Genomic DNA, 13,205 nt, shown 5'->3' with positions numbered 1-13,205 from the left:
CTTCGTTTACGCTCACCCCCCCCCCCCCCCCCCCGCCCCTCCCCATCCACTCCGCGCGCCGCGGCTCCCAGTGTCTATTTTGGCACCACCCGGATACGCATGGAGCCTCCATCACCACCGCCACTATCTTTTACGCACCGAGTCCGGTAACGCGCGCAGGTATACCGAGCAGACCTGGTGGACTAGTATGAGCAACGCGCAGGCGTAGAGAGGCGTGATACGGCTAAGAGCGGAAGAACAATTCCCGTGGATCAGTCTCGCTTTTTTTTTTTCTCCCCCCGACAGCGCGCGTCAGCATGGACGTCCTGGCGAACCACAGTATCTTCCAGGAACTTCAGCTCGTACACGACACCGGCTATTTCTCCGCCATGCCTTCGCTGGAAGAGAACTGGCAGCAGGTAAGGAAATGTAACTTTTTTTTTAAAAAAAAGTACAAGGCGGGAAATATCATCAAAATGCTATTTTGGCCCCAATCACTCATACGGGTGACACTTTAGTGCCGTGTTTTTCAACCACTGTGTCTGGTGTGCCGTGGGAGATGATGTCATTTCACCTAATTGGGTTAAAAATATATATTTTTTTACAAACCAGTAATTATAATCCGCAAATAATGTGCCATTATTGAGTGTCTGTGCTTGTCTAGAGCGCGGCAGAGTAACCGTGTAATACTCTTCCATATCAGTAGGTGGCAGCAGGTCGTTAATTGCTTTGTGGATATCGGGCACATGGTTTGTCGTGATGACAATATGCAAAATAAACAAAAAGGCGAGTGCCGCTAAGAAAAGACATTGAAGCTATGCAAAAACAAAACTAAAACCGAACTGGCTGCAAAGGAAAACCAAAACAGAATGCTGGACGACAGCAAAGACTTACAGCGTGTGGAGCAGCAGACGGCGTCCACAAAGTACATCCGTACATGACATGACAATCAACAACAAAATAGGAGCGCAAGACAAGAAATAAAACACTACCCAGGAAAACCCCCCAAAAATTCAAAATACCGTATTGTTCGGAGTATAAGTCGCTCCGGAGTATAAGTCGCACCGGCCGAAAATGCATAAAAAAGAAGGAAAAAAACATATAAGTCGCACTGGAGTATAAGTCGCATTTTTTGGGGAAATTTATTTGATAAAACCCAACACCAAGAATAGACATTTGAAAGGCAATTTAAAATAAATAAAGAATAGTGAACAACAGGCTGAATAAGTGTACGTTATATGAGGCATAAATAACCAACTGAGAACGTGCCTGGTATGTTAACGTAACATATTATGGTAAGAGTCGTTCAAATAACTATAACATATAGAAGATGCTATACGTTTACCAAACAATCTGTCACTCCTAATCGCTAAATCGGATGAAATCTTATACGTCTAGTCTCTTACGTGAACGAGTTAAATAATATTATCTGATATTTTACGGTAATGTGTTAATAATTTCACACATAAGTCGCTCCTGAGTATAAGTCGCACCCCCGGCCAAACTATGAAAAAAACTGCGACTTATAGTCCGAAAAATACGGTACTTTGAATCGAGCTATATTGATGTATGGTTGGTTATGGTTTGAATTTACATCCAACAATTGCGAGAACAACTTTTTACTGTCAATATCGGCTGCTGAGTTTAATTTGTTTGAATGTTTTCTGCTAGTGGTGTGCGTCGGGATTTTTTCAATGAAAAAAATGTGCCTTGGCTCAAAAAAGGGTGAAAAACACTGGTCTACAGCACGGCAGAGTAACCGTGTAATACTCTTCCATATCAGTAGGTGGAAGCAGGTAGCTAATTGCTTTGTGTATGTCGGGAACATGGTTTGTCATGATCACAATATGCAGACGACAGCGGGAGGCAGTGTGCAGGTTAAAAAGGTATCTTAATGCTTAAACCAAAAATAAACAAAAGGCGAGTGCTGCTAAGAAAAGACATTGAAGCTATGCAAAACGAAACTAAAACGGAAATGGCTGCAAAGTGAACAAACAACTGAATGCTGGACGACAGCAAAGACTTACAGCGTGTGGAGCAGCAGACGGCGTCCACAAAGTACATCCGTACATGACATGACAATCAACAACAAAATAGGAGCGCAAGACAAGAACTAAGACACTGCACACAGGAAAACACCCAAAAAATTCAAAATACCGTATTTTTCGGAGTATAAGTCGCTCCGGAGTATAAGGCGCACCAGCCGAAAATGCATAATAAAGAAGGGAAAAACATAGATAAGTCGCATTTTTTGGGGGAAATTTATTTGATAAAACCCAACACCAAGAATAGACATTTGAAAGGCAATTTAAAATAAATAAAGAATAGTGAACAACAGGCTGAATAAGTGTACGTTATATGAGGCATAAATAACCAACTGAGAACGTGCCTGGTATGTTAACGTAACATATTATGGTAAGAGTCATTCAAATAACTATAACATATAGAACATGCTATACGTTTACCAAACAATCTGTCACTCCTAATCGCTAAATCCCATGAAATCTTATACGTCTAGTCTCTTACGTGAACGAGTTAAATAATATTATCTGATATTTTACGGTAATGTGTTAATAATTTCCCATATAAGTCGCTCCTGAGTATAAGTCGCACCCCCGGCCAAACTATGAAAAAAACTGCGACTTATAGTCCGAAAAATACGGTACTTTGAATCGAGCTATATTGATGTATGGTTGGTTATGGTTTGAATTTACATCCAACAATTGCGAGAACAACTTTTTACTGTCAATATCGGCTGCTGAGTTTAATTTGTTTGAATGTTTTCTGCTAGTGGTGTGCGTCGGGATTTTTTCAATGAAAAAAATGTGCCTTGGCTCAAAAAAGGGTGAAAAACACTGGTCTAGAGCGCGGCAGAGTAACCGTGTAATACTCTTCCATATCAGTAGGTGGAAGCAGGTAGCTAATTGCTTTGTGTATGTCGGGAACATGGTTTGTCATGATCACAATATGCAGACGACAGCGGGAGGCAGTGTGCAGGTTAAAAAGGTATCTTAATGCTTAAACCAAAAATAAACAAAAGGCGAGTGCCGCTAAGAAAAGACATTGAAGCTATGCAAAACGAAACTAAAACGGAAATGGCTGCAAAGTGAACAAACAACTGAATGCTGGACGACAGCAAAGACTTACAGCGTGTGGAGCAGCAGACGGCGTCCACAAAGTACATCCGTACATGACATGACAATCAACAACAAAATAGGAGCGCAAGACAAGAACTAAGACACTGCACACAGGAAAACACCCAAAAAATTCAAAATACCGTATTTTTCGGAGTATAAGTCGCTCCGGAGTATAAGGCGCACCAGCCGAAAATGCATAATAAAGAAGGGAAAAACATATATAAGTCGCACTGGAGTTTAAGTCGCATTTTTTTGGGAAATTTATTTGATAAAACCCAACACCAAGAATAGACATTTGAAAGGCAATTTAAAATAAAGAAAGAACAGTGAACAACAGGCTGAATAAGTGTACGTTATATGACGCATAAATAACCAACTGAGAACGTGCCTGGTATGTTAACGTAACATATTATGGTAAGAGTCGTTCAAATAACTATAACATATAGAACATGCTATACGTTTACCAAACAATCTGTCACTCCTAATCGCTAAATCGGATGAAATCTTATACGTCTAGTCTCTTACGTGAATGAGCTAAATAATATTATCTGATATTTTACGGTAATGTGTTAATAATTTCACACATAAGTCGCTCCTGAGTATAAGTCGCACCCCCGGCCAAACTATGAAAAAAACTGCGACTTATAGTCCGAAAAATACGGTACTTTGAATCGAGCTATATTGATGTATGGTTGGTTATGGTTTGAATTTACATCCAACAATTGCGAGAACAACTTTTTACTGTCAGCATCGGCTGCTGAGTTTAATTTGTTTGAATGTTTTCTGCTAGTGGTGTGCGTCGGGATTTTTTCAATGAAAAAAATGTGCCTTGGCTCAAAAAAGGGTGAAAAACACTGGTCTAGAGCGCGGCAGAGTAACCGTGTAATACTCTTCCATATCAGTAGGTGGCAGCAGGTAGCTAATTGCTTTGTGTATGTCGGGAACATGGTTTGTCATGATCACAATATGCAGATGACAGCGGGAGGCAGTGTGCAGGTTAAAAAGGTATCTTAATGCTTAAACCAAAAATAAACAAAAGGCGAGTGCCGCTAAGAAAAGACATTGAAGCTATGCAAAACGAAACTAAAATGGAAATGGCTGCAAAGGGAACAAACAACTGAATGCTGGACGACAGCAAAGACTTACAGCGTGTGGAGCAGCAGACGGCGTCCACAAAGAACATCCGTACATGACATGACAATCAACAACAAAATAGGAGCGCAAGACAAGAACTAAAACACTACACACAGGAAAACACCAACAAAAATCAAAATACCGTATTTTTCGGAGTATAAGTCGCTCCGGAGTATAAGGCGCACCAGCCGAAAATGCATAATAAAGAAGGGAAAAACATATATAAGTCGCACTGGAGTATAAGTCGCATTTTTTTGGGGAAATTTATTTGATAAAACCCAACACCAAGAATAGACATTTGAAAGGCAATTTAAAATAAATAAAGAATAGTGAACAGCAGGCTGAATAAGTGTACGTTATATGAGGCATAAATAACCAACTGAGAACGTGCCTGGTATGTTAACGTAACATATTATGGTAAGAGTCATTCAAATAACTATAACATATAGAACATGCTATACGTTTACCAAACAATCTGTCACTCCTAATCGCTAAATCCCATGAAATCTTATACGTCTAGTCTCTTACGTGAACGAGTTGAATAATATTATCTGATATTTTACGGTAATGTGTTAATAATTTCACATATAAGTCGCTCCTGAGTATAAGTCGCACCCCCGGCCAAACTATGAAAAAAACTGTGACTTATAGTCCGAAAAATACGGTACTTTGAATCGAGCTATATTGATGTATGGTTGGTTATGGTTTGAATTTACATCCAACAATTGCGAGAACAACTTTTTACTGTTAATATCGGCTGCTGAGTTTAATTTGTTTGAATGTTTTCTGCTAGTGGTGTGCGTCGGGATTTTTTCAATGAAAAAAATGTGCCTTGGCTCAAAAAAGGGTGAAAAACACTGGTCTAGAGCGCGGCAGAGTAACCGTGTAATACTCTTTCATATCAGTAGGTGGAAGCAGGTAGCTAATTGCTTTGTGTATGTCGGGAACATGGTTTGTCATGATCACAATATGCAGACGACAGCGGGAGGCAGAGTGCAGGTTAAAAAGGTATCTTAATGCTTAAACCAAAAATAAACAAAAGGCGAGTGCCGCTAAGAAAAGACATTGAAGCTATGCAAAACGAAACTAAAACGGAAATGGCTGCAAAGTGAACAAACAACTGAATGCTGGACGACAGCAAAGACTTACAGCGTGTGGAGCAGCAGACGGCGTCCACAAAGTACATCCGTACATGACATGACAATCAACAACAAAATAGGAGCGCAAGACAAGAACTAAGACACTGCACACAGGAAAACACCCAAAAAATTCAAAATACCGTATTTTTCGGAGTATAAGTCGCTCCGGAGTATAAGGCGCACCAGCCGAAAATGCATAATAAAGAAGGGAAAAACATATAAGTCGCACTTTTTGGGGGAAATGTATTTGATAAAACCCAACACCAAGAATAGACATTTGAAAGGCAATTTAAAATAAATAAACAACAGTGAACAACAGGCTGAATAAGTGTACGTTATATGAGGCATAAATAACCAACTGAGAACGTGCCTGGTATGTTAACGTAACATATTATGGTAAGAGTCATTCAAATAACTATGACATATAGAACATGCTATACGTTTACCAAACAATCTGTCACTCCTAATCGCTAAATCCCATGAAATCTTATACGTCTAGTCTCTTACGTGAACGAGCTAAATAATATTATTTGATATTTTATGGTAATGTGTTAATAATTTCACACATAATTCGCTCCTGAGTATAAATCGCACCCCCGGCCAAACTACGAAAAAACTGCGACTTATAGTCCGAAAAATACGATACTTTGAATCGAGCTATATTGATGTATGGTTGGTTATGGTTTAAATTTATATCCAACAATTGTGAGAACGACTTTTTACTGTCAATATCGGCTGCTGAGTTTAATTTTTTGTAATGTTTTCTGCTAGTGGTGTGCCTCTGGATTTTTTCAATGAAAAAAATGTGCCTTTGCTCAAAAAAGGTTGAAAAACACTGATCTTGAGCGCGGCAGAGTAACCGTGTAATACTTTTCCATATCAGTAGGTGGCATAAGGTAGCTAATTGGATGTCGGGACCATGGTTTGTCGTGATCACAATATGCAGACGACAGCGGGAGGCAGTGTGCGGGTAAAAAGGTAACTAATGCTTAAACCAAAAATAAACAAAAGGCGAGTGCCGCTAAGAAAAGGCATTGAAGCTTAGGCATGGTTATGCAAAACGAAAGTAAAACTGAAATGGCTGCAAAGTGAACAAACAACAGAATGCTGGACGACAGCAAAGACTTACAGCATGTGGAGCAGCAGACGGCGTCCACAAAGTACATCCGTACATGACATGACAATCAACAACAAAATAGGAGCACAAGACAAGAACTAAAACACTACACACAGGAAAACACCAAAAAAACTCAAAATAAGTCACGGCGTGATGTGACTGGTCATGACAGTACACCTACTATGAATCGAGCTATATTGATGTATGGTTGGTTATGGTTTAAATTTATATCCAAAATTGCGAGAACGACTTTTTACTGTCAATATCGGCTGCTTAGTTTCATTTTTTTTTAATGTATTCTGCTAGTGGTGTGCCTCGGGATTATTTCAATGAAAAAAATGTGCCTTGGCTCAAAAAAAGGTTGAAAAACACTGGTCTAGAGTGCGGCAGAGTAACCGTGTAATACTCTTCCATATCAGTAGGTGGCAGCAGGTAGCTAATTGCTTTGTGGATGTCGGGAACATGGTTTATCATGATCACAATATGCAGACAACAGCGGGAGGCAGTGCGCAGGTAAAAAGGTAACTAATGCTTAAACCAAAAATAAACAAAAGGCGAGTTCTGCTAAGAAAAGGCATTGAAACTTAGGAATGGCTATGCAAAATGAAACTAAAACTGAAATGGCTGCAAAGTAAACATAAACAGAATGCTGGACGACAGCAAAGACTTACAGCATGTGGAGCAGCAGACGGCGTCCACAAAGTACATCCGTACATGACATGACAAACAACAACAAAATAGGAGCGCAAGACAAGAACTAAAACACTACACGCAGGAAAAAAACCCAACAACTCCAAATAAGTCACGGCGTGATGTGACAGGTCATGACAGAACACCTACTTTGAGACAAGAGCTATAGGGATGCATGGTTGGTTATGGTTTGAATTTATGTCCAATAATTGCAAAAACAACTTTTTACTGTCAATATCGGCTGCTGAGTTTCATTTTTTAATGTTTTCTGCTAGTAGAGTGCCTCGGGATTTTTTTCAATGAAAAAAATGTGCCTTGGCTCAAAAAAGGTTGAAAAACACTGCTTTAGTGGATGGGATGCGGACGCACGCCGGCGCGTAATAAAGCTGTCAAGTGCAATTTGGGAAGATGAAAACGCGGAAGCCATCACTAGGACAGAATTGGTCGTGAATTATACATCCGCATTACGGAGTTGGAAAGCCCCCACGACCCCCCTCTGAGTCCCCCTACTCCATCCACCTCTTATCCATAATAGATACCTGACATGTCTGTCCTAGCAGCATCTTTTAAATGCAACGCCGCATGAAATAAACATGCTGGGAAGAAATGAATTAACTGTCACCTTTTGCGCGCACTTCCCGTATCCAAGTTCAGCGAATGGATGTTGAAGCGAGCCACAATATTTAATGAAAAAAACAAACAAAAAAACGTTTTTAAATGATAGGTATAAGTACCATGTGCATTACTGCTTCTGGCGATGTTGCATTTAACACACGAGACAAAATAGATACAGCAGATACAAAAAACCAAAAAACAAACACACGCTGTAATATTGTCCATATTTCCCTTTCTCTTGTCATGTTTCCTAGAAACCAAAAAAGGGAGGGGGTGGGTCTGTGCATGATGGCAGTGCATCCATTCGTTGTGGCCAAGCAGCCTAATTGGCACCCCGCTGTTAGCCACCGACGCATCTTTTCATGACAAGTTCCCAACTCCCTGCCTACACTGTTTTTTTTGTTTTTTTTTAAATGGCTCGTCGGCGCCTCACCCAGAGCTTGCATCTCCAAATCAATACCTAATGCACGTAGAAAAAAGAAAAAAAAAAAAAGAGTGTGTGAGGGCTTTTATGCCTCAAGAGGCAGGAAATGTCTAGTTTGCTTTTGCAGCCTGTAAGGCATCATCCATTTTGGACTGAACGCAAGATATGTTTTGCAACTCGTAGCGCTTTGTTGTGTGTTGTTCTGTTTATGTTTTTCATCTTCAATCTCTGGCTTTGCACCTCTGAGGTCTTTCAAAAGGATGTGTCACAATTCCCTGTACTTTGGAATCGATACCGGTACCGATTTTCAGTAATTGTGTACATGCTTTTCAGCATTCTCACATATAATTCTGTGTTTATGTGTTAATACATGTTCATTTGTTTAATAATAAAAATCATTTTTATATAGCATTTAACAACAATAATACCTACCTCTTCCAATCCAATCCAATCCAATCCAATCCACTTTATTTATATAGCACATTTACACAACAAAAATGTTTCCAAAGTGCTGCACAGCCATGTTAAAAACAATTTTAAAAACAATATTAAAAACAATATTAAAAACAATATTAAAAACAATATTATGCTACACCAATGACTGAATAAAAACAAAGAATAAATGAATAGAAAACCAATACAGAGACAGTATAAAAAATAAATATGATTAAAAACGATTTTTAAAGGGTAAAACCAATTAAAACAGTAAAAGTTTCATTTGCATTTGCGAGTCTCATTTGCAAGTATTATATAGTAGACTTTGCAAGCAGTTGAAATTCCAAGACATTAGATGGCAGTCGTGTATAGCAGTGGTCCCCAACCACCGGTACCGGTCCGCGGACCGATTGGTACCGGGCCGCGCAAGAAAATTTTTTTTTTTTAAAAATTGAATCAACATAAAAAACACAATATATACAGTATATATCAATATAGATCAATACAGTCTGCGGGGATACAGTCTGTAAGCACACATGATTGTATTTCTTAATAAAAAAAATAAAAAAAAGTAAAAAAAATACCCCCCCGGTCCGTGGGACACATTTTCAGCTACAAAAAGGTTGGGGACCACTGGTGTATAGGCTATGGCAGAGCCGTTTATAGCAGGGGTGTCAAACGTACGACCCACGGTCCTGATCCGACCCGCGAATAGGTTTTTTCCGGCCCGTGTGATGAGTTTGCCAAGTATTAAAATGAGCTTTTTACGTAATTAACTGCTGTTCTAAATGTGTCCATTGGATGTCACAATAGCAATTCTGTTAGGCAAGCAAACGGTTTATACCGGGGCCAAGCAAGAGGTACAAAGTAAAGCGTGACTCTGGCTCCTCCTCCTCGACCCACGTGTTGCCCCAAAAATGTCTCTGTCAAACACGAGAAAAGTGAACTTCACCCTTTTGAATAGTTTTGACCTCCGTTTCTTACGGTTTGTCGAGTTAGCATTGGATTGATACGTGGACATGACTAAGGAGGTATTTGATACCTAGAAGAGTTTACATGTTGTGTTTTTTGTCCAATCCCAGAAAGACTGTGACTTAAAGTTTAATCCTGGCTTCATATATACACAGAAACCAAGTCTAAGCTCATTGTGTTTTAGTAGCTGCATCAATTTCCTCAGAATTTTCAACAAACTTGAAGTGTTTTGTCCAGAGGATTATTTGTGATTTGTACGTTTTTCAGAATGTGCTTGTTCTATTTTTGTTCAAAGTAAAAACAAAGAAAACAACCTGGAGTTGTCTTAATTTTTAAGTTATCATGCCATGATTTTACCATTCCGGCCCACTTGGGAATAGATTTTCCTCCATGCGGCCCATGAGCTAAAATTACTTTGACAACCCTGGTTTTTAGAGACAGTATGGACGAGTGGGTTTCAGACGATCTCCTATATGATTGGTCAGAAGCCCCTCACGTGACTACATGGCGCCATGTTGGACACCAGTTTGGAGCCACCGTTAAGCGATACGCTGCACTTCCTCATTAAACATTTCTCTTAATTGAAGAGTTTTTGGCCGCTTAAACATAGGGCATGGGGGCGCTCCACTCGCCAAAAATGCGGGAAGCATTTGCATCGCATCGAAGAAAATTACGGAAAGTACAAACCCCGTTTCCATATGAGTTGGGAAATTGTGTTAGATGTAATAATATAAACGGAATACAATGATTTGCAAATCCTTTTCAACCCATATTCAATTGAATGCACTACAAAGACAAGATATTTGATGTTCAAACTCATAAACTTTATTTTTTTTTTGCAAATAATAATTAACTTAGAATTTCATGGCTGCAACACGTGCCAAAGTAGTTGGAAAAGGGCATTTTCACCACTGTGTTACATGGCCTTTCCTTTTAACAACACTCAGTAAAGGTTTGGGAACTGAGGAGACACATTTTTTGAAGCTTCTCAGGTGGAATTCTTTCCCATTCTTGCTTGATGTACAGCTTAAGTTGTTCAACAGTCCGGGGGTCTCCGTTGTGATATTTTAGGCTTCATAATGCGCCACACATTTTCAATGGAAGACAGGTCTGGACTACAGGTAGGCCAGTCTAGTACCCACACTCTTTTACTATGAAGCCACATTGATGTAACACGTGGCTTGGCATTGTTTTGCTGAAATAAGCAGGGGCGTCCATGGTAACGTTGCTTGGACGGCAACATATGTTGCTCCAAAACCTGTATGTACCTTTCAGCATTAATGGCGCCTTCACAGATGTGTAAGTTACCCATGTCTTGGGCACTAATACACCCCCATACCATCACACATGCTGGCTTTTCAACTTTGCGCCTATAACAATCCAGGTGGTTCTTTTCCTCTTTGGTCCGGAGGACACGACGTCCACAGATTCCAAGAACAATTTGAAATGTGGACTCGTCAGACCACATAATGCTTTTCCACTTTGTATCAGTCCATCTTAGATGAGCTCAGGCCCAGCGAAGCCAGGGGCGTTTCTGGGTGTTGTTGATAAACGGTTTTCGCCTTGCATAGGAGAGTTTTAACTTGCACTTACAGATGTAGCGACCAACTGTAGTTACTGACAGTGGGTTTCTGAAATGTTCCTGAGCCCATGTGGTGATATCCTTTACACACTGATGTCGCTTGTTGAAGCAGTACAGCCTGAGGGATCGAAGGTCACGGGCTTAGCTGCTTATGTGCAGTGATTTCTCCAGATTCTCTGAACCCTTTGATGATATTACGGAGCGTAGATGGTGAAATCCCTAAATTCCTTGCAATAGCTGGTTGAGAAAGGTTTTTCTTAAACTGTTCAACAATTTGCTCACGCATTTGTTGACAAAGTGGTGACCCTCGCCCCATCCTTGTTTGTGAATGACTGAGCATTTCATGGAATCTACTTTTATACCCAATCATGGCACCCAATTTGCCTGTTCACCTGTGGGATGTTTCAAATAAGTGTTATATGAGCATTCCTCAACTTTATCAGTATTTATTTCCACCTTTCCCAACTTCTTTGTCACGTGTTGCTGGCATCAAATTCTAAAGTTAATGATTATTTGCAAAAAAAAAAAAGTTTATCAGTTTGAACATCAAATATGTTGTCTTTGTAGCATATTCAACTGAATATGGGTTGAAAATTATTTACAAATCATTGTATTCCGTTTATATTTACATCTAACACAATTTCCCAACTCATATGGAAACGGGGTTTGTAGAAGGCGAGAGTGCCAATGAATGACAACAGTATCTTGTGTGAGGTAAGCAACCATACGTACACATGGGAAATGTGGTATACCTCACCCTCAGTAACAGTGCATTAATACACTTTGCCTGGCAAAACCTTGCTTCAAAATTGCACCTTTTTTCCATGTGTCACCTAATAAATATTGCAGTAAAAGCAGCATTAGTTCAGTATTCAAGTTAATATTGTGATAAGAAAATCAGGAAGCCATGCAGACTCGCCACAGCAAAATCTATGAAAAATGTTGAAACAAGCAAAAGTATAAGCACAGGCATAATAGCGCAGTCATTATAAACAATACATAGGAGGCAGACAGCACATTCACACAAAAGTCATAATTTCTCTGTAATTGTTTTGGCAAAATGAGGGTAATAAGTTTTGTTTTTGGTCATTCTGTATTTCCTAACGTACATTGGGCCGGCGGGAGCATGTTAGAAGCCGGTTGGTCACTAAACACTGCATGAATGTATGCAACGGAGTGCATCGAATACAGCGGCAAAATTGCCCTAAAATTATACTTTGACAAAACATTTTTTTTTTTGTAAGTTTACAAGCTGGAGTGTGTTTAGAAACTATAAGCATACTTTTTTAGTGTTTTTTTTTCGTCAGGAAAACTAATTGCGTTCGAGCACAGTCGCACACGTCCTTGGCGCCTTTTGTTTAGTTGTGCATACTCTTTATTAGTGTTGTCCCGATACCAATATTTTGGTACCGGTACCAGTACCAACATTATTTCAATACTTTTCGGTCCTTTTCCAAATAAAGGGCACCACAAAAAGGGCATTATTGGCTTTATTTTAACAGAAAATCTTAGGGTACATTAAACATATGTTTCTTATTGCAAGTTTGTCCTTAAATAAAATAGTGAACATACAAGACAACTTGTCTTTTATTAGTGAGTAAACAAACAAAGGCTCCTAAATAGTCTGCTGACATATGCAGTAACATATTGTGTGATTTTCCATTGTATTATTGTGTCAACATTATTAAGGACGAGTGGTGGAAAATGAATTATTAATCTACTTGTTCATTTACTGTTAATATCTGCTTACTTTCTATTTTAACACGTTCTATCTACACTTCTGTTACAATGTAACAATTACTTATTCTTCTGTTGTTTGGATGCTTTACATTAGTTTTTGATGATACCACAATTTTGTAAAAGTAGTAACAGGATCATACATTGGTCATATTCACAGTCCTCATGTGTCCAGGGACATATTTCCTGAGTTTATAAACATAATAAAAATGTTAAAAAAAACGAAAAAAGATCTTGTGATGCC

The 13,205-nt window shown here is 39.3% G+C and overlaps 1 protein-coding gene across 1 annotated transcript in view; it reads left to right on the top strand.

Annotated features, from left to right (window-relative positions):
- Positions 1 to 52: 52 nt before the first annotated feature.
- Positions 53 to 13,205, top strand: part of LOC133659821 (Krueppel-like factor 7) — a 145,312-nt gene continuing 132,159 nt past the window's right edge. The window contains exons 1-2 of the mRNA XM_062062604.1: positions 53 to 159; positions 286 to 398. Of these exons, the coding sequence (XP_061918588.1) occupies positions 297 to 398 (102 nt within the window). The 5' untranslated portion in view covers positions 53 to 159; positions 286 to 296. The remainder of the gene's footprint in view (positions 160 to 285; positions 399 to 13,205) is intronic.

Source organism: Entelurus aequoreus, linkage group LG01 (assembly GCF_033978785.1).
Source record: "Entelurus aequoreus isolate RoL-2023_Sb linkage group LG01, RoL_Eaeq_v1.1, whole genome shotgun sequence".
NCBI lineage: Eukaryota > Metazoa > Chordata > Actinopteri > Syngnathiformes > Syngnathidae > Entelurus > Entelurus aequoreus.
This window is presented reverse-complemented; position numbering and strand designations above follow the sequence as displayed.